The 26364-nt window shown below is 41.7% G+C and overlaps 1 protein-coding gene across 1 annotated transcript; it reads left to right on the top strand.

The window, feature by feature from the left end:
• The first annotated feature begins 230 nt into the window (after nt 1-230).
• SNX18 (sorting nexin 18) lies at nt 231-22393 on the top strand. Its single transcript, XM_054186445.1, has 2 exons — nt 231-1877; nt 19928-22393. Exons 1-2 carry the CDS (start codon nt 308-310, stop codon nt 20179-20181), a joined length of 1824 nt encoding a protein of 607 aa, XP_054042420.1. The 5' UTR covers nt 231-307; the 3' UTR covers nt 20182-22393.
• The last annotated feature ends 3971 nt before the right edge of the window (nt 22394-26364 follow it).

The following is a 26364-nucleotide window of genomic DNA, read 5'->3' as shown; positions in this document are numbered from 1 at the left end:
ACGGCCGGGCCCATCGATGGGGGCGGCCGCTCTGTGCTCGGCTCCTCCGCCCTGCCTCTCGGCTCTGGATTAGCGAAACTGGCGACGTGGGACGGCCGCCGGCCCGGCCCCCGCGCCCCGCCTCGCCCGACGGGGTGAAGCCGGGACTCGGAGCCGGCCCGAGCCGCAGCGCAGCGGAGCCCCGGGGAGCCGGCCGCCGCTGCAGCGGGCCCGCCGGCGGGGCGCGGAGGCAGAGGGGCGGGTGAGGGGCGGCGGCCCCGCGGCGGCGGGGAGCCCCCGGCGGTGGGGGTGGGAGGCGGCGGTGGCCATGGCGCTGCGGGCCCGGGCGCTGTACGACTTCAGGTCGGAGAACCCGGGGGAGATCTCGCTGCGGGAGCACGAGGTGCTGAGCCTCTGCAGCGAGCAGGACATCGAGGGCTGGCTGGAGGGCGTCAACAGCCGCGGCGACCGCGGCCTCTTCCCGGCCTCCTACGTGCAGGTGATCCGCGCCCCCGCCGCCGAGCCGCCGCCGCCCGCCCGCTACGCCAACCTCCCCGCCGGCGGCTTCGAGCCGCTGCCGCCCCCCGCCGCCTTCAAGCCGGCGGCTCAGCAGCCCCCGCCGGCGGCGGCGCCCGAGCCCTTCCCGCTGCCCCCCGCCGCCGGCTTCCCCTTCCCGCCGGCGCCCTACGGCGGCTCCTACCAGCCCAGCCAGGGCAGCGATGACGACTGGGACGACGACTGGGACGACAGCTCCACCGTGGCGGATGAGCCGGGCGCCCTGAGCAGCTCCTACCCCGACTACGAGGCGGCGGGCGGCGGGGCCTCCGGCCGCTACCGACTGTCCACCCGCTCCGAGCTCTCCCTGGGCTCCCGCAGTGGCCACCCGGCCGGACACCCACACCCGCCTGGCACCGGCGGTGGCGGCGGAGCCAAGAGCTCGGCCACAGTGAGCCGCAACCTCAACCGCTTCTCCACCTTCGTCAAGTCTGGCGGGGAGGCCTTTGTGCTGGGCGAGGCATCAGGCTTCGTGAAAGATGGGGACAAGCTGTGCGTGGTGCTGGGACCCCAGGGTCCCGAGTGGCAGGAGAACCCCTACCCCTTCCAGTGCTCCATCGAGGACCCCACCAAGCAGACCAAGTTCAAGGGCATGAAGAGCTACATCGCCTACAAGCTGGTGCCCAGCCACACCGGGCAGCAGGTGCACCGCCGCTACAAGCACTTTGACTGGCTCTATGGGCGGCTGGCCGAGAAGTTCCCCGTCATCTCCGTGCCTCACTTGCCAGAGAAGCAGGCCACCGGCCGTTTTGAGGAGGACTTCATCTCCAAACGTCGCAAAGGCCTGGCCTGGTGGATGGACCACATGTGCAGCCACCCTGTGCTGGCTCAGTGCGATGCCTTCCAGCACTTCCTCACCTGTCCCAGCACGGATGAGAAGGCCTGGAAACAAGGCAAGCGCAAGGCTGAGAAGGATGAGATGGTGGGTGCCAACTTTTTCCTGACCATCAGTGTCCCCACGGGCCCTGGGGCCAGCCTGGACTTGCAGGAGGTGGAAAGCCAGGTGGATGGCTTCAAAGCCTTCACAAAGAAGATGGATGAGAGCGCCCTGCAGCTTAATCACACGGCCAATGAGTTTGCCCGCAAACAAGTCACTGGTTTCAAGAAGGAATACCAGAAGGTGGGGCACTCCTTCAAGTGCCTCAGTCAGGCGTTTGAGCTGGACCAGCAGGCCTTTTCAGCTGGCCTCAACCAAGCCATAGCCTTCACTGCAGAAGCCTACGACGCCATCGGGGACCTCTTTGCGGATCAGCCCCGGCAGGACCTAGATCCTGTGATGGATTTGTTAGCGCTGTATCAGGGGCATCTGGCCAACTTTCCAGACATCATCCACGTCCAGAAAGGTAACACCCTTACGTGCTTTCTGAAACGATGAAGTTTTATGTATCAGTGGCATGCACACAGATGTAGGGACTAGGGGCTAAATTTGCTGTGCGTCTGGCTTGCTGGCCTTGGGTTTAATCTTTCTGTGTTTACTCAGGTAAACTGTTGCTAAAATACAAAAAACACATCAGTGACAGTTTTCATTCTGTGCCAAAGGTCTAGACATAGTTGGGAATTTTACTGGTCAGAGGTTGCTGTGTTTGGCAGCGTAACTCTGAAAGAAACCACATCTGCCTGTGCTGCTGGTACATTAAAGATTAATGGTCTTGTTTACAAACCCTGGAGATCAGGTGGTATGAAAACATCTATTACTCTTTGATGTACGTTAGGTACCTTAAATCTCTGATCCAGTCGATAATAAATATGAAATAGTCTGAAGACACAGGTACTCCTCTGACTGACCGCCTGGTTTGAGGTGTGCAGGGCGGTGAGTGCCTTTTGCAGTGTCAGACAGATTAAATGTTTAAAGCTGCTGGGGCATCTCAGTTCAGCCATTCATGAAACTCTCTTGCTGCCTTTGTAAGAATAGTCGTCTGCCATGGTGTTCTTAGTTGGAGTTGTTCGTCCTTTGCCCTTATTATCATAAAAAGGTGTTGCTCACCTGTTAGGCTTTCAGCATCTTTCTAGCTGAAACAGGCTTCTCAGGTTCAGGTTGCTGTTTGGAGCCTTCCTAGCTGTCAGAGAGAAAGTCCAAAAATGAAAGAATCATTTGCTATTTAACTAGCGATGCTCATTCAGATAAATAAAAGTTTGTAGTACTATGTATGTATAGATGATTTCCCTCCTGTGAAATGAATGATATTCATATATTCTTCACCATTGTGAGAAGACCAGCCCATCATTCATTCTTTTTGCTATTATATTCCTTACTTGTAATTTTCAGCTCAAAGGTCAGGGGGGTGTGAGGATTGGAGGTGTAAAAAAGACCAAGAAAACATCACAATTGCGCTGCAAAATGGATGTGTGTAACAGTTACCTGAGAAAATGCATGAGCTTTATTGAAGATTGCTTTAGAGATTAATAAGCAGTGTTCTGCATCCCAAGAGGCAGAGCTTGAATTGTCAGTCACGGGGAATCAGTCTTTTTCCCTTATGTGACATTTCCAGGGTTTTTTGCATCTGGAACAGTACCTTGAGTTTGATGATGAGAGAGTTGGAGGAGTTTTTTCAACAGATCAAAAAGGCAGGCTTCCAGGAGGTATGCATTATTGCTGGGAAAATCTGAGGAAATGGAGTGGGTCTGAAGTGCACAATTAGTTGTGATGTAAGAAAGTGAGCTTTTCATAAAAATTGCATGCATCAGATTTCAGTTCTCCTGTTGAATCTTGAAAATTGTGCGTGGAAACTTAAGCAGTCTTAATACTATTTTGAAGAGAAAAGGGAAGTGTGCAGTCTAACCTTAGAGGAGTTCTTTTGCTAGCTGCTGTGGCATTGTGTTCTGATAACAGCTTTCAAATATTTTAAATTTGGAGAGAAGGGTGGCCTTGGCAATGCCTCATGTTTGGGAGTAGAGCATTTTAAAGTGAGTTGTAAACTAATAATAGGATTATCTGTAGGCTTCTGGAAAAAAAAAAATTAAGGGAAAGATTTTTTTAGTAGGTGGAAAAAACCAGCAGAATATATATACTACTTAAATAACACATCCTCAAGCCTTAAGGCTATATAGGGTTCTTCACTGCGGTATTTTTGGAGATGAGACTTTCAAGAGAGGATTTGGAATAACAACATATGTACTTGACTCGACCCTGTTTCTTTTATAGTTCTGTTTGAATTTGCGCTTACTGGTGAGGTTTACCTTGCTGAACTGGCGCAAGGTCTAAATGAGCTTCCACTAGAGCAGTGCATGAGCATGATGTAGGTAGAGTTGATTTTGTGCCAGAGCACTGTCCTGGAGCTGGCTGGAGAAACGTGCAGCTGCTGTGTGTGCAGGTGTTAATAATGCTCCAGCACCTCTGTGCCTTCAGCACAGCACTATCCCTGGTACATACTTGCCATCAGAAAATGGCATGGGCTTGAGAGGCTGGTCGCTTGAGCATCCATGTTCATGACAGGAACATGGTTAGAACCGGGTTCCGCATTTGTTGTTCTTGTTCCTGTTACAAAATGAGCAAACTGGAGGACAACTGAGAGGCAGATGTTTTTTTACACCCAGTATAATGCTGTTTTATTACTCTTAAGAGTTACTTGAAACAAGGTATAACTTCACAATTCCAAATTGTAAACTTCAGATTAAAATATTAACTGTTTGGTGTTCTTAGAACATAAGAGCTTTCTTTTAAATTTACTATCTGGGATAGTTGCCAATTTTGAGAATTATTATTGTCTGTATAGACTAAACAGATATCTGTTGGTGATAATAGATCATCTGAAAAATAGAGCTGATGTGTCTCTGTTTAAGTGTTTTATTTTCTAGCGTACAACTTCTTTGTGCAGTAAAATGACCCCCAAGTGCCCTTAGAAGGGGTAGAAACAGCAGCGTGATTGATGGCTGTGCTGTTAAAAAGTTGAACTCTGAAGTTAGAAGTGCTTATCCTTTGTTTTCTACATCATGCAAATATATTGTCCACTTGGGATAAAACCCAAGACCTTTCCTAGATTCCATTTCTGTATTCCCCTAGACCTGGGAAGGACTGAAAAATAAAGGCAGCTGTGCCTAAAACATGCCCATGTTTGGGGGTAGGGTGTTCAACTGCATTGTCCTGTTATGGGTTTGCTCTACTGCAGGTAGTTTGAACAGCTGCTGAATGTGATCTGGAAGTGTGTTTTGTGGTGTGGACTGAGAAGTCTGCGTGTCTGGGGTTTTTTAATCTTTTCTGCAACTTCTGCAAAAAGAAGGACAGAGAATCTGTAAGTCAGAGACCAAAATTTCCTGTCTCTTTGGGTTTTGTCTTTTTGCTTAGAATTATGAACCAAAGCCATGTAATCCCCACTGTTGCTTTGTCTGCATATCAGCAGGAAAATGTGTTAACTGTTGTGCTTTTAATTGCTCTGAGGTCAGGGTCTTTCTGCCTCCCGTGTTGAGGACATCATACGTGACCTGAAGTGTGCAGAAAGGGATTGGCATTTTGGTCACTTGTGTAAAATGTGTGAACAAATGGACTGGGGGAATATTTTCAAACTGTTTATTTTCTTAGTAATATTGTAAGTATTTTATGACATAGCAATAGCTTCAGTAGGAGATTTAAAAAAATTCCTTTCCCTCTGCCTCCTTCATCTTGAGCACCCAGTGTTTAAGGAATTTTCTGTGAGGGAAGGAAGAGTCAAAGTTCTTGCTCCAGAAGAGACAGAGGAAGGATTTGAACTTTTCTGTCCGACATGCCAGTTGAGGATCAACTTGTCAGTGCTTTGTGAGAGACCTTACCTGGTTTCATGTGTGCTCCAGTCCAGATCCGAAGATTCGTTGGATTGAGCCCTACAGTAAAGAACACGCCGAGTTGGAAACCTCATGTTTCCATCTGGAAATGCTTGGTTTCAGAGTCCCGCTGAGACTGGCACAGAGCATATCAGCCCCAAGGCATACATCCCACACAAACTACTTGTTTCATAGGTTTTATTTGGAAAACTATGCAGGGGAAAACTGGCACCTGTAGGGGTAGATGATGGCAGAGTGGTGTTTCAACCATCTGAGCACCCAAATACTTGTATGAATCTAGTCCTCAACCTCCCATGGATAAATGCTTCTAAAGTGCTTCCATGGAAGTATTCCTGTGCATACCTGTGCTTTTTGGAGTGGATGATCCAAATATGTTAGACAGATAAACTTGTACTCACTTTTCTTTAGCCTCCGGCAAAACATTTGTAGAAGAGGAATATTAAGTTCAGTAGGCTCAAAAACTAAGCTGCACTTTTGTAATTTTCTTTTGCAGAACTGGTGTATCTTTCAAGAAATACCAGATTAATTTTCTTTAATTTTGAGAAGAAAGGCGGTCTCCTGACTTCATTTGTAATGGATAATGCCTTCTTTTCTGTGTTTTTAGGGTCTGCTTGTGGAAATTCCCTCAGCATTCTTGGCAAAATAATTCCTAAGTATTAATTTCTAGAGCTTTACTCAACTGATGAGATCTTTTGACTTTAATAATCTTCAACATAAATGCTTACTGCAGGCCCATGCAAGTTCATATTCAGAAAATTTATGCACATGTGAGAATTTGAGATAGAGTGTGCTAGTACTCTAGCTCATGCTTGTCTGGCTATCTTGTCTTCATATTTGCTTAGTGAGAGTAGAGAAGTTATGGGGTTTAGGATTTCTTTCTTTCAAGTTTTGTCAGAGGAATTACTATAATTGGCCTCTTGTGATTCCTGAAAGTGGAAGAAATACTAACTTGCTGTTTTATCTCTGCTTTCCAGGTTCCTCCTTTCTCTTAACATTATGATGTTAACACTAGCCAAACCTTTGGTTATCATTTTTGCAAAACAGGTTTGAGAAAGTGGTATAAATGTTTTCAAAGATGTAGGCAGCAATTTTTTTCCTCTGCATGCCAAGATTTAAGAGAATTAGTTAAAAAAAAAATATAAACCAGAATGACCTTTTTGCTTCTTGATCACTGTTTGTGAAAAGTAAAGTAAGGCAAATGGTCTAATTTACCTGAAGCAAACTTAATTCTAGACATTTGCTTTAAAGAATGTGCTGGGTGTGTTTTTAGAATATCTTACAAAATTATGGGCAAAGAAACATTCCAGCTGGAAATGCATCAAAATTTCAAGCATCAGAATAACCCAAACAGTACTGAAACCTGGAACTCTCTAAGATTTTCAGCAGTGTTTTTTTTTGCAGGGGGAAGGAGGGGTGTGTGTGTTCACGAATAAATCAGATTGGTCAAAATTCACACCTAAAATTTTATATCACAGTGTAAAAGCAGTGCTTTTCTCTCTTGCTTACTTTCTGACCTCTTAAATTTGTTGTGCTGAGATGGTTTTCCCATCCCTGTTTTTCCTTTACCTTACCCCCGTGCTCCTGGCATCCTTCAGATACATACACATTGCATGGGGTTCAACTCAGGTAGCTACTGGCTAACAGCTAGGCATGTAATCCTAGCCAGATGACCTTACAACAGTAAAAAGAGATGGGTACCTATGTTTCATCTGTTTAAGCACTTTGATGAGAAAGGATGTGTTGCTCCAGGATTGTTGTATTTTTTGCTCGGTCAGCCTCCCCATTGCTATTACAGCGATGATGTATCATTGCCTGCTTGCTGCTGAATCACCCAGTGTTGCTTCCCAGTATTTGAAGGTAACCTGAAGGAAACAGAGACTTTCAGATGGCTAAAACGTGAAAGAATCTTCACATTTAGAACCTGTATAGCTTCCTTGTTGTGTGTAAAATGAGAGGACAACAATAAACAAGAATAAAATTGAGCAATAGCCTTACTTGAAGAAGATGAAACAGAAAGAGAAAAAAAACCAGACTTCTCTGCACTGTCTGTCTAAAAGATGTGTGGGTCTTTTTAAAGTATGATTATTTTTTTTTGTTTTCCACTCCCCCTCAATCTCTTCTTACCTTAGCTTTCTAAGGGAGCAAAATTCATTCAGTCTTGATGTCTTTGTCTTTCCTATTACCTTTTGAAATCTGCTAGCCTGACAGCATACACATTTGTTGAAGAAGCTTTTGAAGAATCTAGATAGCAAGATGGTTCTCGTGCAGCTGCGGAAGCTCCAGGTCTTGCTAAAAGGACTGCCATCCAAACAGGGAAGACAAGAACTGGTAGACAGAAAATGGAAAGTAGCTCCCAGAGCTCTGCCAAGTCTTTGTGAGCACATTATCAAAAACAAACAAGCTGGACGATTTTTTTTATTTTGCAAGTCACCTTTGAAACAAGGACACGTTTCAGCCTTTCCAGCATCTTTCCATGACTTCATTGTTAGACTTTGTTTGAACAGTGAAAATGCCAAGCTAATGCGTGCAGGCTGTATAAACTCATCCAGCTGGTACATTACTTATTTTAAATTGCCTGGTTCAAATAGACAGAATTTGGAAATTCTAATTAAAAAAATGAAATCACATTTGGCTGAGCCCCCAAAACACGTCTTATCAGCAGACTAGAGCAAACAAATAGCAAATGCTTTCTGCACAAACTTGTTTATACCTTTCATGAAGGCCATGAGGATTTAAATAAAATTAAAAAAAAAAACCTACTCAAAAGTGTGTTTTAAATTTTGGAGTGGAATCTCATGAAATCAGTGACAGAATATATACATTCAAACAATCTGTACAGTTCTTGTCTGTAACTTCAGGTTATTATTGTAGCAGAGCAGGAAGAATCGGGGTGGTTTCAGCCTTTTATTGTAGGTAGGTACACATCACGGATGGACAACTTCTACAATCGTAATGAACTGAACCACCCTTTTTATGCCTACGTGCAATTCTTTCAATAACAATGTGAAAAGCAGATTGATGCTATGATTGGGAGTTTACATTGCCATTTTGTCCCATGGTAAAAGGCAACTTGCTGTTCCAGTTTTTTCAGGTTCACAGTTCTGAATCTTTATATGCATGAATAGCTATGCTGTTTAATCGGAAGTATACTGGAGAAAGATCTGTTTTACTGAAGATCGTTATAATGACACCACATTTTCAGTCTGCTTGCAATTTTATATGCAAACTCAAACCCAAAACAGCAGATCCCTTCCTCCTAAAAAGGCAGACAGTTCTCCCTTTATAAAACTAGAATATTCTCGATATATTATAATATGTATTATAGTAATATATTAAGTAGTTTATTGAAGTTACCTATTTACAATTTTAACATAATATAACAATATATAATGTACAGCATTTCTTTTGTATACTATGAATATAACATTATATTATAATGTTCCTATGTTCTGCTTTTGTATTATATAATATATTTTAATTGGTTACATTAATGATGGTTTATCTTGCATATTTTTCCTGTGACAAGGAGTCTACATCTTTTTGTCCTTGCAGAGATACTGCAGCATTCAGATTTCTACCATTTAAAGAATACTGGGGAAAAAGTGGAGCAGTATGTGCATTTCATTTGGATCTTGACTCTTTTCATATGAATTTATGTAAACTGTCTATGCATGTTGTATGTGCTCATCTTAGGACAGTAGTGGAGCTAAGCATAGGACAGTGGACAAGCAACGACCATAAATTGTGCTCAGTCTTTGCTTCCTTTCAGCCTTTACAGAGAACAACATCCACCAACAAGTCGGTGGAACTTGCATTTATACTTGTTTCTCTCAGTAATGGTACATGGCTATTGATATGCAGTGTTACCTATCTTCTCCTGTCCACTCGCATCCCATGAATCTTGCAAAAACTTTGAAGAAGTTACCGTTTAATATAATGATGCTTGTATCCATTTTGGCTGTGACTTATATTTGTCTTCTATAGATCCAGAGGATACATTTCTGCTCATATGCTGTTAACCACTTGTTGGGGTTTGAAGAACCCACAACAATTTATTGTCATTTAGACAATTATTCTATCACCCAATGACCACTCTGCACCCGAGAAGGGGAATCAGGGAAAAAAACAAGGAAACCAAGGGCTGAAATATAAAAAGATTAAATAGAATAATACTAAAAAATTAACATTAATAACCCTAAAGAACCAATATTGATCCCGACACCAATATAAAATGCACAAGGATCATACCCAGCCCATTCTGTAAGTAGAAGCTGTGCATTCCCGCAGCGGACAGCAAATGTGGGACACTGTAAGTGCTGGGGCTTCGGGAGGAAGGGAAGGGCTCAGGGTCCAGCACCAGGGCAAGGAGTTCTCAGGATCACAGTCATCAAGGAAGAGAGAAAAAACCTCAGCAAACTTTCTGATTTATATTGAATGTGACGTTCATGGTGTGAAATAGTCCTGTTGGCCACTTGGGTCAAGTGCCCGGGTCTTGCTCCTCCTCATCCCCACACCTGGCAAGGCTCGAAAGCACCGAGACCTGGAAACCCGCATATGGTAGCTGGCTATAAAGTAAATATTTGCACAAATTCAGACACTAGAGTCTTCTAAAAATGCAGTTTTCCCTAGCATTAGGAGAGACCTTACTGAAAAGCAAAATCACTGAAAGAGAAATTAATCCTGGGTTGCTCAAACTAAGGCACCAGTTTTACTGAAAATTAATTTATATCACGCATGCACAGCATCATTTCTGGTTTAGGTTGCTGTCTTGAAGTCAGCATTATGAACCAGGGCATTTACAAAAGCTGTTACGAGTCTGTAGCATTGTTCCAACAGATAAGTGCCTGTTCTTAGCATCCCAGCTGGGAAAACTAGTTTTCAGAACCTATGACAACTAAACTGTAATAGACCAACTTAAATCCTGGAAAAACAGTGATTCATCTTTTTAGGATGCCCTGTTTGATGCCCTGTTTAGGTGTAAGCTAGTAAGAAGTACTTAAAATCACTGACAGGTTTCATCTTGATACTTGTGCGAATTGCAATCACTTAAATTTTCAAGTGTATCCACCTAGAAAAACAAGACTGGCTTTCTAAAGGGCAAATGTACCATGTTTCTAGTGACCAACTTTTCACTCCTTTCTGTTCCCCCAGGGTGCAGTGTCAGCTGAAGCCATACCAAAGGAAAATTCCTTAAATGGTACATTAAGTGCCGAAAAGTACAGGCTGCCTTAGACTTGGGCAAAATCTGCATTACCTACTGTCTGCCTGTCTGTCAGGCTGTGGTGCAAAACACTATGTTTGTGGTAATGGACAGCATTATACACAATTTAGCTGGATTTAAAGATCAAATTATTCCTGACAGGCCTCTTTTCAGACATCACTGTAGGTACCTATAAAGTCAGAACTACTTATGAACACAGTTTAAACGTGCTTCAGTAGCTGAAATAAGGTCATTTGTTTGCTTAAAAAACTGTCTGTGTACAACACATCTAAAGATACGTTAGTTTTAAAGTCACTGCATTCAAGATTTGAATGGAAAACTTTTACCTAACACTATGAGCTTTTTTTGTTTTGTTAATGGGGTTATGTGGGGCAGTAGGAGCAAGAAACTGATAATTCTGTAACACTTCTTTCACTTCTTTTGCCATCTTGCTCTCACCTCGTATTATCAACTGTTTCAATGGCGAGCTATGGCTTGTTGCTGACATGGCAGTGTAGTGTAGCATGGCCCAGCAGAACGTTCGTGCTGAAGGGGCTGCACGCCAAAGCTTGTAGATCCCTCTGGGGGACTCTGGAACTGAAATGCGCATTGCCAATGCTATAAATATTTTTCAGTAGCATGAGCGTTTTGGAGCCCCTGAACGCGCACAGGTATGTTACAGTCCTTGTAGATTTGTATAAATAAATTGGCCATGTATGCTCTTCCTGTGTGCGTGTACACCAGCTGGCAGATTTATGCACAATGAGTCTAATCAGGTCTTAAATATCGTATCGCATTATTTAAAATAAAAAACAAAACAAAACAAAAAACATTAGTTAGACATGTATAGTATTCATTAACCGTGGTAGGTCTTTAAAATTGAGTGACATTTGACGCTGTGCATTCTAACACCATTGTTAATGGGTTATATATTAATTAAAGTTTCTGATATATATTAATCAAGTTTCTGAAATCTCTAGCCAAGACTGGTTTAGTTGTGCATGATCTCTGAATTGTATAAATTAGAAGGTGATTTCATTTTGAACTGAAGAATGCATCTCTGCGTGATAGCTTTCAATGAGCTTTGCAACAGGGTAGCTGGAAGCACAAATAATTCTGTCTGACATTAATAATTCTGCAGTCAGTCAATGTTAACCTAGATGTTAGCAGAGCACTGTAGTACATAAGCCTAGATTTATAGGATAGCATTATTTTATTCTGTGCTTTTTTGAGCAATGGGCAACAAAATAATAAAAAATAAACCTCACCTTTTTTTTAACTATTGTTTGTCTGCAGATTCTGAAAGCATTATAGCCATTTTCATGTATCTGTACAAAAAACCTTGTAACACTAAAGTAGTTGTAATTTGATATATTATATTTTTGTACTTCTAACTTTCATTATGGAAAATAGAATGTTGTTATAGGAGTTTTGCACCCTTAAGGAGAAGATTATCTTCGAATTGGAAAGGCTGGTTTTGAAAACTCTATTGTGTTGCTTCTTTCAGAAAGAACAAGTGACTTCATCATTTTGCCTTTGGTGTTGGAGATCACTTGCCTTTTTCTGTTTAAAACTGTAAAACCAGATTTTTAAAGTAGCAAGTCATTCCTACATGAATTACTGTAATGGTACTTTTTCCCTGTGACATTTCTTTTATACAGTCCAGTGTCTACTGGAGGAGTCTTCTGGTTTTAATTTCAGCTTTCCATTCTAAAGCTGGGCCAGAAAATGTAAAGAATTTGCAGAATCTTAGTGTAGGCTTCTTTTGCTAATCTGTGCTCAGAGCATTCTTAAACAAATAATCTATCAATGTAGTAAAATCTCTGTTCTGCTACACACAATTTCATCATTTCACTTTGAACTGAGAGAGGGAAGTTTGGGGCCTTTTTTTGGAGTAGGATTTCAGGTTATGTGTAATCTGGTGCAGTGCTTTTGCGACTTCCCTTGTGTTGGGGCTAATGGTCCTGTAGCCCCGGGTTGGGCTGGATCACATAGCTAAGCCATTGATACAACTAAGACACAGTCACCCAGCCCTCCAGGCCAAATCCAGTTTTTTATTGGATTAGTCATTTGAGTCATCCCGTAACAACATCTCTGCCAGATCTGGTGTAAATGGGGTGGCCATGTCTTGTTCTGGCAGCCGTCTGCTGGATTAGGGATAATGTTGTTTCCTCCACAGTTGTTTCTTTCAAAAGGAGGGTAAATCAAAACTATGCTACATGCCTGTGGGCTACCCAGGTTTTGCCTGTTCAAATCTTTAAGCAAAGAGCTGTAGTTCAATAATCTCATCATTAGGTAAGGAGAAAGAAACTTTATTTCTAGTTGCATTTTCTGTTTTTGCATCCTTCGATGAAAGCAACCCAATGAACATATTGTGTTCTTCCTTCCGTTCAGAGGTAGTGTCTCATATTAGAACAGTGTCTTGTAATAAAAGTAAAGCAAAGGGAGTTGTTAGACTAGTTCAGAGCTCTGCCTTCAACAGGCTGCTTTGAAGGACACATCACGCCTACTGTTAGATCATTTAATACGATGGGCAGCTGAATGTTGTGGAAATGTAAGTTGTTTTACTTTTTAGTAAGTAATTCACCAAATTTTATTTCATAGCTTACTGATAGCAGAAAGAAGAAAAAATGTTTCTTGCACAGGTCATTTTATTTTCACAGGATTTCTGAGGTACAACCGCTGAGAGATTTTCTTTGCCAAACTTGCAATTTTCTTTGAAGATCTCAGTGTTTTCTGACCCTAGCTGTCCCTCCCCATGAGGAAGCCACGTCTCAGAGGAGCCTTTGGACTTTGACACAAGGTCTTGCTGTCGCACCGAAGCCTGTTGGCCAGGGGACTTTTCAAAGGCAGTGGTCAAGAATCTGGCACTCTTTGGTTTTGCCACAGTTACCACTGATGTTAAGGCCAGAACGATCACTCTCCTCAGGGTTTGTTCCGTTATGCCGTTTTTACAGCTGTCATTCTTTTCAGCATCATTTACGAATAGGGTCTACAAATAGAATAAGTACAGGTTTGTGGCTGGAGGAGTTGGTGGCCAGGTGCCCTATTTCCATCCCTGGGAGCGGCTACTGCTGCTCACCTGCAGCACGACCAGCAGCCCCAGCGGTGTGCTGGCCCGCGCTCGCCTCCCTCCCAGCACTGCCGGCGTGGCCGGGGAAAGGTGAAGAGCCATCATGTGAGGAGCAGCACATGCTGTTGGGCTGGCACCCAGCTCACTGCTTCACTCTCCCTCCCCCAGCTCCATTAAAAATGTGTTTCAGAAAAAAACATTCTTTGTAAGTTATCAAGAACCACAGGACTACCTTCTTTGTCTCTTGTGTTTGCTTTCATTCCCATTGCAGTTCTTTTGCAGTAATTCTTTCATGCAGGGTGAAAAGTAGAGTAACAAGAACGTGGGTATTTGCTGCAAAAAAGAGTGCTGTATTAATCATAACTGACATGTATATAAACTGTTATTTCACTACTAGTGAAAGAAATCTGTTTGCTCTGTTTTAGCATAATTCATTACTGAAGTGAAAGAAATATTTTAATAACTGCAGTGGTAAAGCCACTACACTTGCAGCATCTAAAAAATTAACTTATTGACTCCTACAAGCTGGGTGAGTTTTTATGTTCAGTATGTTGGAGCGAGATACTGAAGACGTTGATACATTGGTGACAATGGATGATACACGTTCCTGAGAGTGACTGTGAATTGCAGACCTCCCTGATCTCAGCAGGTACTTACCACTGCTTCTAGTGCTGTATTCTAGCAAGGTTGAGCTGACGCTTCTTTGTGTTTCTTCCCATATGCAGTTAACTGTATGCAGTTAAATCATTGCTGCTACAGCAATTATTTTTCAGAAATAGTCATACCGTTACGAAACAGCATCAGGAATTACTGCTTGTGTTTTTTAAAAATTGTGCAAGCCCATCCATGAAACAGATGTCCGCTGCATTAAGCACTGTGCAAATACAGAGCAAAAAAGGCTCCTGCCCCAAAGAATTCCCTTTCTCTTAGATTGTCTTGGTTTGGATTAGTGGCTTCAGGCACAGCTGACATTTCACTCGTGACTGCTGTATACAGTACTCAAAAGCTGAAGTTCAGGTGCTTTGAGAAGAGGAGGAAATAGAGGAGTGGGAAGATGGTACACCCTTTTCAGGTACTGCTCTTTGGCTTCTGATCGCCCATGCTAGTGGGCGCAGGGCAGACCTGGCTTCAGGTGAGACTTCACTCAAAGGAGTTGTGTGAAGAGCAGTCTTTATTGCAGTCTGCGTGAACAGACCCCCAGAACTTTTGCCTTGTGGTCACATTGTAGGCTGCAACTTGGACTTGTGTCATGTATACTAAGTGTGAAGAACAATTGTAGGGCTGGCTGCTGGTAGACTGATCATACCATGCCATTGAAGAGCTTGGAGACACATGCATCAGCATGGCTTTATGTGTATATATGCAGACTTAAGGTGTGGAGGGAGAGTGAGTACAATTTCAAGTACAGATTCAAACCCACTCTTAGTTGACTCTTCACACATTCTCAAAGCATTTGTTAGTGTAATAAAACTGCAGGTGATGTGAAAATATATTGTTTGACCCAAACCTGAGTGCTGTCAGGTTCAGGAATTCTTTTTTTAATTTAATTTTCCTGACTATGTATATGTCTCTTTCAGTATATGACTCTTCCTGGCTCATTGCAACCTCATGTTTGCATGGGCAGCTTACTGGCTCTGTACACTTCTTTTTTTCCTGGTAACTCCTCAGTACCTGTTTGAGTTGCTGTTTGTATTGTGTGCTTTACATCTTGGAAGTATTTATTTCTAGCGGGAATTTTATGTTGTCCCTGTCTTCTTGGCTGCTAGCACATTACTATAAATGTCCCTTGTTAAATATGTTTATATTGTGTTGTCTAATCTCATACTTCAAAACAAGTACTGACACCTCCAAGTTTCTCTTAAGCTCTTAGCAGCATTCAGTGAGGACCACTATCTGTTTAATATCAGCATTCACCTCTGCTTTTCCCTACTTTTAAGAACAGAAATAGATGCAGCACAGCTTTTTACAGCATTTTTGATCCGGACCCTCTTCACTGTTTGAAAGCTAGTCCTGATCACTGGAACATGATCTCCTGACAGAAGGTCTTTTCATCGGACCAGAAGCTTTAAAGACATGGGCAAGACTTTACAGAACCTGTAGAGCTGGAGCTAAAAAAAGCCCAAGCATTTATTTTTATGTATTGCATCCCTCTGGGAGCAGTGCATTGGCGGATATTTATCCCAGACATGTATTCACCAGGTTTCCCTGAGCTAATGTGCATTAGGATGTGGCTCCTTCTGTTTCTTTTCCCTAAAATGTGTGTTAGCCTTTTCTAGGGCTGCCATAATTCTGCTTTTGGTTTTTAAATGTGTCTTGCTTTTTTTGGATTGTTCAAATTCAGAAACCAGGAGATGTACTTTGACTGGAGAAGGCATGCTCAGCCTCAACAGCCTGGGCGGGTGGCAGCAAGAGCTGGGAGATGCTGGATTAGGTGCTGAGGGCGATGTATAGACTGGTGAGGATGGAGGTGGGGGGAGTTCATGGTGAACAGCCTGGGGTGAGATGGGTTAGGAGTTGCATAGGGAGGCACTAGGGTTTACCATGGGACCCGTCCCCTACATTTCTGAGCAAGACCCCTGTTTTCACACAGGGTTGCGCAGAAGGGTCTGCTCTCTGCTCCCGAATTCCCTCACCCTGTCCTCTTCCCCGCTTTCACCATCAGAAACCTGCGTGGATCATTGGACCCTCAACATGAATGAATCTCTGCTCGTGCTCAGAGTTTTGCTCATGTAGATTAGAATACAAGGGCTGTAGGCTATGGAGAAGTCTCTGGAGAAAATTTGGGATGAGATGTGATACGTTGTTGTTAGTAAAGCTGCCTGCAAAGCCATGCAAACTACCAACACTTTTTTCTAAGATTTACTAAACTAAGTCTCGCAAACTTCAGTAGATGCTGAACAAATTAAAAGTGGCATTTTAGAACAAATAAAATAAAATAAAGAACATGGGCTTTTTTTTCTGTGTGTTTGGGGAAAGTTCTTTGGTTGTCCTAAAATAAGTTAAAATATTGTCTCTATTAAGTTATTTTAAGATTAATTGTTTTACTAATAATCCAACACGTCATTTAAAGGCACTCAAAAAACCAAGCAAGCTTGTACTTAAGCATATGTATAAGCTTTTGTCATATATTGCTGATGTATTGCAGTCTGTCTAGGTTTTAAAGGAAATTCCGCTATAGGACCAGCATGAATCCATATGCATTAAGAGAGCAGTGTTAATGGTTGTAAGTTTTCCCTTTGAATTCCTTTCCTTAATTATAAATCTTCCTTTCTTTTTTAATGGCAAAAATGCATAATGTGTAATGTGTCTAATCTGGAGGGATGTAGTGTTTGCTAATGTATGGTTTTTATTGATGTAAAATAATTTGAAGATTATATGTGCTCCAGAACTTAGTTATGCTTTCAACTGCTGATGCCATAAATTTCAGTATTTTTCAGTATTTTTCCTCCAGTTTGGTCATTCTAGAAATAACATCTAATGCTGTTTCCCACATCACAACTGAAGAGCTGTCATGTTTATTTAACCAGCTCCATCTGGCTTCCAGTAAGTCCCAAATTTCAGTTTTTCACAGCCGTGCATGGAATCCTGCCATGCCCACAAAATGCAGAGATTTCTGCTACGCCTGGTTCTGTTTGTTGAAAAAAGCATCCTTTTTGCAGAAGAGGGGATTACATATGTTTTAGATTGTGTCCTAGCTTGCAGATTCCTCATTCCTCAGAGGAGAAAATGCAGATCTCCTGGCATGGTCCCACTGCTGGCACCACTGCATGTGGAAAAGATTTTTCGGTGGTGTTTTTTTGGGCCAGGCTGGAGATGATGAAGTCAATCAGCTGTAGCAGCCGGTGCCAAGCTTTTAGACATCATGCTGGCAGGCTGTGGGGACCGGGATGGTGTGGAACCCGTCCCTGCCACCACCTTGCAGCCCCAAGGAAAGCCACTGCCCTTGGCCCCTGGGCAGCTCTTCAGCACACTAGCTTCAGAGCGTCCCCTCTGCCACTCGAATACCAACATCCTCGACCCTGCAGCCTGCGGTCTATGCTTACCATGTTAAGAACCTCTCTGCCACAGTTCAAAAAGGAAAAGGAAAATCTTTGTATGTTTTTTCTGCAAGTATGTCACACTGGAGGGGAATTTCTTTTCTCTTTCAGCCGGGAGAAGAGCAGGCTCCAGGGAGACTTTATAGCAGCCTTCCAGTACTTAAAGATGGGGAGGGACTCTTTATGAGGGAGTGTAGTGACATGACAAGGGGTAACAGTTTTAAACTGAAAGAGAGGAAATTTAGATTAGACATTAGGAAGAAATTCTTTACTGCGGGGGTGGTGAGGCACTGGAACAGGTTGCCCAGAGAAGCTGTGGATGTTCCATCCCTGGAGGTGTTCAAGGCCAGGCTGGATGGGGCTTTGAGCAGCCTGGTCTAGTGGGAGGTGTCCCTGCCCAGGGCAGGGGGGTTGGAACTAGAAGATCTTTAAGATCCGTTCCAACCCAAACCATTCTGTGATTCTATACTGGTGACTGAGAGCTCATACCAGGGCTGCAGAGAGGAGATGCACAGCCTAGATGCAAATTAAGCAGAAAAATATGATTTTAAGAGTAGAGAAGTACTGATAACAGAGAAAGTATTTTCAGAGTGTTTGCAATTAAAACCACCCCCCACAACATTTAACAAGTTCTTAGAAGTTGAATGGAAAAGTCACACATGCTTCTCTGATTCTAACAATTCCAGATTTTATTTATAATGCAAGACAGAACCCCCATTTAATTTAAAAAGCGCAACACACTCTTTTTTTTCCCCAAGACTGCCAAATCATCTGGTATTTTAACTTGCTTCTGGTAAGGGCGTACCTTGACCTTCCGTTCTCCCGACTGCCTGGTGCGGGAGGTGTTGGAGGTGGGGAGGGGATGAGCCACAGCGGGCAGGGGATGAGCTGCATCAGGCAGGGGAACAGGAGAAGCACATGAAGGAAACGGGGTGAGGAGCAGCTGTGCTCCCTCCGTGTCCTCCTAACCCACTGTGCGTGCGGCAAAGCCAGATGCAGCTGCACACAAGGTCGTGCTCCAGATCTGAATTGCAGAGATGTGTCAGGGCGCTGGAGGAGGCACGTTCAAAATGGCTTGTTAAACAAGGCACAGGAAGGAAAGCACGGACGATATTATTACCGATGATGAACTGCGTTTTCAGTGTTTAACTGTGTTTACTACATAAGTGGATTCAGGCTGACGAGAAGACAAACCTGCTTCCCCAGCAGACAGAGTGGAGCTTGTCCCCCTGCAATATATAGGCAGAGAGGTTTCTCTGTTAGCTTGCTGGCTCATGTCACTGCAGGGAGCACAGAAAAGCATTTCTGCAGGGCAATGTAAAGGGAGTCCTGTCAGTGAACTGTAGTCACATGTATGGTAAGAAATGTCATCTGAAAGGAGAATGAGTTAAGACATTACAAATAGTCAAAGGAACAAGTAACTTACGCTTGATCATAATGTGAAAAATGTCCTGTCATTCTCTTCTGAGAAGATAAAAGCTATATTGGTCTGATCGGTTTGAGTTACGTGAATGAAATATGTACGTAATGTTTATGGCAAAGAAGTAACTCTGTGGGAAATCAAGTCCAAGAAAATGAATGTCTTAAACATACCTTGGTACTCTGTCATTATAGGAGTCTGCTTTGGGTAGGTCTGTTTTAGGTGGTAACTTTGGTTTTGTAGGATGTGTGTGCTTTAATTAGCTGTTTGGAGAAGGAGGATGGTCAGTTCTTTTGTTCTATTTCTAGCTCTTACAAGACTGTGTTAGGTCTACCTGGACATCTGCAACTTTGAAATAAACTTTTAGATTCTCTAGTAGTCAACAATTAATACTGGGGTGTCCGTAGTGTAAAAGAAGAGTGGTATATTGGCAAGATGTTGTGTATTCAGATCTCCTTTTGATGTTTCACAAAGATTTGGAAAAGTGATGTTTCACAAAGTCCAATTTCTTAATGAGGTTATTTTTCTGGTGTTTATGTAGGCTTAAATTGATCTGACTAGTTTTCTAGTGCTTTCAGGTTTTCCCACTACTGGTGTATTAATCAGTGAAGGACACCATATGGTTTTTAAGATGTGAAATAGGTATGTTTTATGAACTTTTGCAAGCTAGAGCCTTAAAAAAGCACACTTTTTTAAACAAGGTTCACTGTTCTGTGATTTTTTTTAATATGAAAAAGCTTTTATTCCTTTTCATTCATGTATATATATATATATATGTGCACACATAGAAATACATTTAGAATAAGCCTTATGCAAATCCTTGTTGTTATTAAATCACTTGTTAAAGTACAGTGGTTGAGTCTACATTGTCCTCACAGTTCAACTGTTTTGTTTTGTTCTTTACACAGGAGCCCTTACCAAAGTTAAGGAGAGTAAGCGGCATGTGGAAGAGGGGAAGATGGAGCTCCAAAAAGCTGAGGGCATTCAAGAACGCTGTAACATTATTTCTTTTGCCACCCTAGCAGAAATTAATCATTTCCACAAAATCCGTGTGAGGGACTTCAAATCACAGATGCAGCATTTCTTGCAACAGCAAATACTCTTTTTTCAAAAAGTGACACAAAAGCTAGAAGAGGCTCTTCACAAGTATGACAGTGTTTAATCTCTGAACTTTGATTTGCGGACTTCCCTCAGCATGGAGGTGACCCAGGTGGCAGAGCAGACGCTGCTGCTGCTGCTGAAGAGCTGTTGCCAGTGGTAGACGGTGGTACAAGGATGGTTTTGTGTTCACCTGGAACCCTGGTTTAATCTCCGATTATGTAGAAAGGAAACAGTTATAGGGCTATGTAGTAGAAACAGTACCACGCATTGTAACTAAGTTATACTGTGTATGCCTACACTACCATTGTAATTTTTTTGAAATAATAAGTATACTATTTGCCTTATTGCTTTTTGAAATATGGTATTTTAGTGCATACTTTGTAGACCTCAAAACCCTTTGGGTCTTTAAGGAAGCTGGCTAGATAAAAGCCTGCTTCAGATGCCTTTTTACTTTCCTAGAGTTGGATTTCCTAAATTCAAATGATTCTCTGTTTACAGACTCCTACTAGAGCAGCTATGTGATTCTGTGCCTTTAGACTCTATTTTTCCTTTTCTAGTAAGTCACATTTTTATGATTGAATGAATGAAGGGTTGATGCCTATGACAGGAACTGATTGTGAAACCTCACATTGACTGGAAAAAAATCAGCTGCCATCCAGTTTGCACAGCAAGTACTGTCTTACAACAAATGTTGGCTTAAAAAGGAGAGCTTAAATCTTTTCACACTTTCACTGAAAATGGAGACTACTTGTTACATGTACTAGGACGTTAAGCACATATAGAGAAATACACCACTTAATCCCCTTTCCAAAATGAATAATACAGTAAGGGGTGTGGTTTGGTTTTTTTTTTTTTTTATAGTATACAGCATTACTGTGAGTGGAAATTTGAAGAGCTAGCCTAATAAAAATGACGTTATGTCAAGGGGATATTGAATGCAAGCTATGTGGCTGGAACATTTTTTTAAGTTTGAAATGATCTGCTCATTGTTCAGTGGCTGATTCAGTTTAACTTCAGACTTGCACCTACATTGCCAGTTGTCTGAGTTGAAACTCCACTGTGATTCATCAGTTTACTAAGTCACAAATTTTCAGGGATGTTCAGTAATATAAATGACCTGAAAAAAGTCTTGGCTGAACTGACTTGGAAAACAGGTGGCATTTTTATGTTTGTAACACTCAAGAATTAACAATTGTCTTAATTTTTGTATAAATATTTTTGACAAGCAGGGTGCATTTATATATATGTAAACACTATCTTTTAAAGAGTTTTATGGCTTATTTCCCTCGAATTAAGTCTGAAGTCTGTGTTTCTTACTGATTGGTTTCCTTCTTACAGGTCAGTATGAAAGAGGGGTTTTATTTATCCTATTTTTTTTCTCCTAAACAAAAATAACAAAACCTTCCAAGGAAGCAAAATGTTTACTTTTCTGTTTTTAATTAAATTAATCAAAGATAGCTTAAACAAATGAAAGCCTGGAAAAAGAAAGTTAAGGAACAGTTACATTTAAGTACAAATCATTCCTCACCTACACAGCAGAAATGTGCAGTTCTTTCTCTCAATCGTGAGTTTCTGTAGCTTAAGCCCACACCTCTGTTTTAGAGGAACAGATATAAGAATGTAGTTTTGGTTTTCAGATTTGGTTTAAGGTTCATCCCCAAATGCTTGGAGATTGCTATTTTGCATAAGTTGTGTTTGGCAGTGCTTCTAGTACATAGCCAAAGAAGTAAAATACAGAATAATGAGGAGGAAAAAAACAGTATTTGTAAAAGAAAGGACAATCAGTGAGGAAAAACTCAATTTCCAGGCTATTGAAAGAGTGCTGCAAACAACAACAAGGTTGACCATAAAATAAGGACCATAGTCATAGGGCTGACTTGCTCTGTATCTTCCTCACGGTGTCTTGTTCTACATTCAAAACTCATCACTTCCCTAACAGCTCTTCCCAGCAATACACCAGCTTCCTATATGTCATTTAATTATGTGAGATAGTGATGAGCTAGGTTTGAGCTGAGTTCCGTGGCTTATGTTTGCTCAAGCCAGATACTGTTTTATTAAATGTCTTTGCAGTAATAAGATCAGGCTACAATCAAATTAATGCTACATGGATATATTAAGACCTGTTCAGAAATTGATCTTGGTCCAGTTGAAGTATTCTAGAAGGTTAGTATTAATGACATGTATGTGTCCAGGAGGAAATTAAGCTGTGATATGTATACATACAACATTATCAGACAGGTACAGTTTTCCCAAATAAACTGTCATGGCCTTCACCTTACTTTCTCATTTGTGAATTTTTGGGGTAGGAGGAAGGTGGGGGTGCTAATTGGTTAAGCTTGATGTACCAAAAAAGCTTGACTGGAATCCTGGATCTGAGTTGTTGGAGAGTTTGGAAAGGTTCAGATCTGCACCCCTATTAACATCTTCCTTTTTTCCTCACGCATTATAGAGTTGGGAGTTAAACTGATGTAGGGAGTCCAGATTCCATTAATGCTTACTGCACTATGCAAGAACTACGGTTTTAATTGTATTTGGAACGAGCATGACATTGACCACTCATGACTGATGGACTACTGGATGGTGTGGTCTGACATCCGAATGTGCTCTGCAGTAAAGTGAATGGATATTCTGTAGGACTGTGGAAGCATCAAAGGAAATCTAACAGAATCCTTTTAAATAAATAAATAAATGTGGAGGAAAGAAATTAGCTCTATAGCATAATGTTAAATGCCTTTGTTTTATTCCCTTCCTGTAATTTATTTTTGATGCATCGCAATTTTTGCATTGGCAAGTACTAAGTATCTGATATACTTGTTGGGGGCTAGAGAGGTTGATTTTGAAGCTGCAAGAAGATCCACTGAGGTATTGGTGTCTGTTAAAGTGCTGAATCCGATGAAAACCATGGAATCAACCCATCAGGGGAATATGTCTACTTAGAATCACCAGCAAGTTGTGTGTGAATGTTTTTATTCAAATTGTAGGGTTAATTTGGAAATTAACAACCTGATAAAATGATCAGGTCACTTTGTTTCCTACCCCTTTTGCTGTCTGATGCTTGCAGAGCAGACAGTTGCCTCTATTTATGACTTGTGCATGTTTTATAGATTCTCTATACCAGATTCAGCATCCAATGGCATGGTACGCTTGATTTTGAAGCGTAGAGAGATCAGTGGGAAAATTGTGTGGTGATGAAACATTCAAGACAAGCGCCAGCAAACTCTGAAAAAAAATATTCAAAATGAAAGAATATGTTGCATATAAAATTGGTATGTTTTTAGAAAATGTTAATCAACTGCTTACACTGCAAATTTCACAGGTATCCTGTGTCACCTGAGGCACAGGTATCTTTTTTGTGAATTACAAGACCCTGTTTGCAGTACCTTAGTATTTTGCCAGACCTTCACTATTGCATCTAAGCTCTACCATGCTGGTTGTCTATTCCAGCCTGAATTCTTCTGGGAAACTTAAATAAAAGTTGTTTAGCTATTTCTCAGAAGAAGATCATAAAAATAAAAAAAAAAAGTTTTCTCCTCTTAAATTCTCCAAACAGTTTTGCTGGAAAGCTTGAATTCTTCCATACAAGGACTTGAAATTTGGCAGACTCATTACCTTTTGCATCTTAGATATGTCTGCTGCACTGCCTTTGAAAATTTTTCCAAGTGTTTCCAAGTTAAACTAAGGTTTCTCCAGGCCCTGTTGTGCTCAAGTTTGACAGATAAATTTTCTGTAGCTCCCCTTTTGCTCCCCGCAGGCTTGGTTCTAACCTCGGCCAGCAGTGGCTAAGTGACACTTCCTTGTAATTGTTTTTCCCTTCATCCAGAAGGCGCTGAACCTCACAGAGCAGAAGCTGAATAAAGAAGCTGTCGGTAGGTCCCGGTGTGGCTGCTCTTTGAGCCTGGTCATGGGAGGAGAGAAACAGCAGCCCGGAATAGAAGTTTGAATGTGGGCCTGGCTGCTACAGCAACGTGGAGCTTGGCGATAGTTGGGGAGGAGCACATGGGGACAAAGGACAAGGGCAAGGACAGAAAGACCTGTGACTAGAAAAGCCTGTTCTTTCAGATCTGATTATACCTTGGGCTTCCAAAGCTCCGTGTCCTCTTGCTGTTAGTTTAAACAGCCATAATAAGCAGGCACAACATGGGTACCTTAAGTTCTTGTGGTGGTGAGGACGGCAACATTTTGTTTCTCTCATTAGACATTACTTTCTTTGCTCAATGGTCAAAGGTCTGAATATGTCGGTTGAAAAGTTTAACTCTGTTGATGAACAGCACATTTCAGGGCTGAAGGAGATGCCGTCATGCAGGCTCTGTGAGGCAGCGCTGTGGGTGTCAGTAGGGAGCCGTATGTTCTGTTACCTGTTTTTTTCTTGGGGAGGGAAGAAGCAGTCTATTTAGGAAGTTGCACACAACAAAAAAGCTATATTAAAGAATCATGATCATTCAATAAAAAAAAAAAAGATAGGAAATTTCACAGTTAAAGTTGCCTGTGTAACTAATATAGCAAGGCACATCACGGTCACATAACTGTTTTTCCACCACTTCCCTGCGTGATTCAGTGTACAGAATATACAGCAGTCTCCTTGTCAACGGAGGTCTTTCAGGGAGGGTGTTGTCTGTATAATCCTTACCTATTCTGCAGCATCGGTTGTACTCTGCACAGTGAGAAAGAAAGGCAGCGTGAAGATCGAGTAAGGGTCTCCCTCAGCCTGCAGTGGTGCTCAGGGGACTCGGCTCTGTCCTTGCCTCCAGCCAAGTTCTTTGCAACATAAGCCACACAAAATAAATAATTTGTATGAAGGGTGTGCTCTCCATTTTGTGTAGGCTTGAGTTTAAACCCAGGACTTTTTCTGAAAAAAGTGCTGAGCATTCATAGTTTTCGCCGAACATTATGGACATTCTGCTTTGAATAGAGAAAATGCTACAAAATGCAAAGTTTTCTGGAAAAAAAATAATCAGGAATTCATTACTTTAAGTAGACCACCACAAATCAGAGCACACTTGTAATCAGCTGCAAAAGGGGAATAATAAACCCAGCTCATTTTGCTGGAATGTTGCAAATATAAACTCCTTGAAATAAAGTGTTTTCAGACGTTGCTTTATTAAGGTTTGTTTTTTTTTTTTTTTTAAAAAAAAACTCTCCTAAGGAAATTAATACTTAGTCTTCAGGATGAGGTATGAACATTATTTGGGAAATAAGGGATGGGGCCATGTGTAGAGCAGCAAAGTAGAATAAGCCTCTAGAGGAATCTCAGTCAGGTACTGTTCACAGTGAATGGAAAGACAAAGGCCTTCCCAGAAAAATCATATGCGATCATGTCATTGGAACCCATTTTTGAAGCATATTCACTGGGAAGCTGAATTAGTCACATGGTTTAACTTACTTCTGGCATTTCCTAAATTTTGAGATGATGCTTTTGTAATTTCAGTAATTTCTCAATGTAACACAGTGCAGTACAGTACATGCTATATATACATAGAAACATAAATTATGTGATATATACAGGTAATGTAACTTCCGCATACTTCAGACTCATGCAGTGCACAGCCGAGCTCAGGCATGCACTGAGTTAATTTCAATTCGTATGACTTTTAGATACAGCAAGACTCTTAATTTTCTAAAGTTAAAAGGCGTCTCCCATACCAACTGTGTGACAAACTGGCCGCTTAGCAACTCCATTTTAAACTAAACACTTAATTTGGTTCCACTTTGAAATCAAGGGGAATTTTTTTTGCTTGACTCCACTGGGAAGAATATCAGGCTCTGCAAGTTGAAATTACATTCCTCCATCAATCCAGTGGTGTTCAGCCCGGAGTATTCCCCTCCTTTGCTGATTTACAATTGGATTTAACCTACAGAATTTTGAAGGTACCCGTCAAAAAGCTCTTTCCTGTAAGTTTAATAAAAATCCACTCCCGCTGTTTTAGGGTATATGACATTATCATTTGAAATAAAGAATCGGAAGGAACATGTGGGGTTGTTTTGCTGGTTTTAGTTTTGAAAGGCATTTCCAAGGAGTGTGAAAACATTCTGTGAGAAGATAAAATCAGGAGTTTTTAATTCAATCTTTTTTCTCTTTTGATCCCTATAATTGGTAGTAACAGCTAAGTTTTTATTGTCAAAATAATGCTGCACATGAAGAGCATAACATACATACACAAAAAATAAGAGCTAGGTGAGGCAGTACGAAGTTTTATTTGTAGTGAGTTAGGGTGGCTGTATTTCTCACAGTTGGTACTGACACACC

The sequence above is a fragment of the Rissa tridactyla genome, chromosome Z, assembly GCF_028500815.1.
Source record: "Rissa tridactyla isolate bRisTri1 chromosome Z, bRisTri1.patW.cur.20221130, whole genome shotgun sequence".
Taxonomy (NCBI): Eukaryota; Metazoa; Chordata; class Aves; order Charadriiformes; family Laridae; genus Rissa; species Rissa tridactyla.
The sequence above is the reverse complement of the archived record's forward strand: the minus strand, read 5'-3'. Positions and strand labels throughout refer to the sequence as shown.

Bases quoted from the DNA above. Each gene is read 5' to 3' on its own strand.
- SNX18 (XM_054186445.1), top strand. From the start codon at position 308: ATGGCGCTGCGGGCCCGGGCGCTGTACGACTTCAGGTCGGAGAACCCG. The intron at 1,878-19,927 runs GTAACACCCTTA...TTCTTTACACAG, and splicing joins CATCATCCACGTCCAGAAAG to GAGCCCTTACCAAAGTTAAG.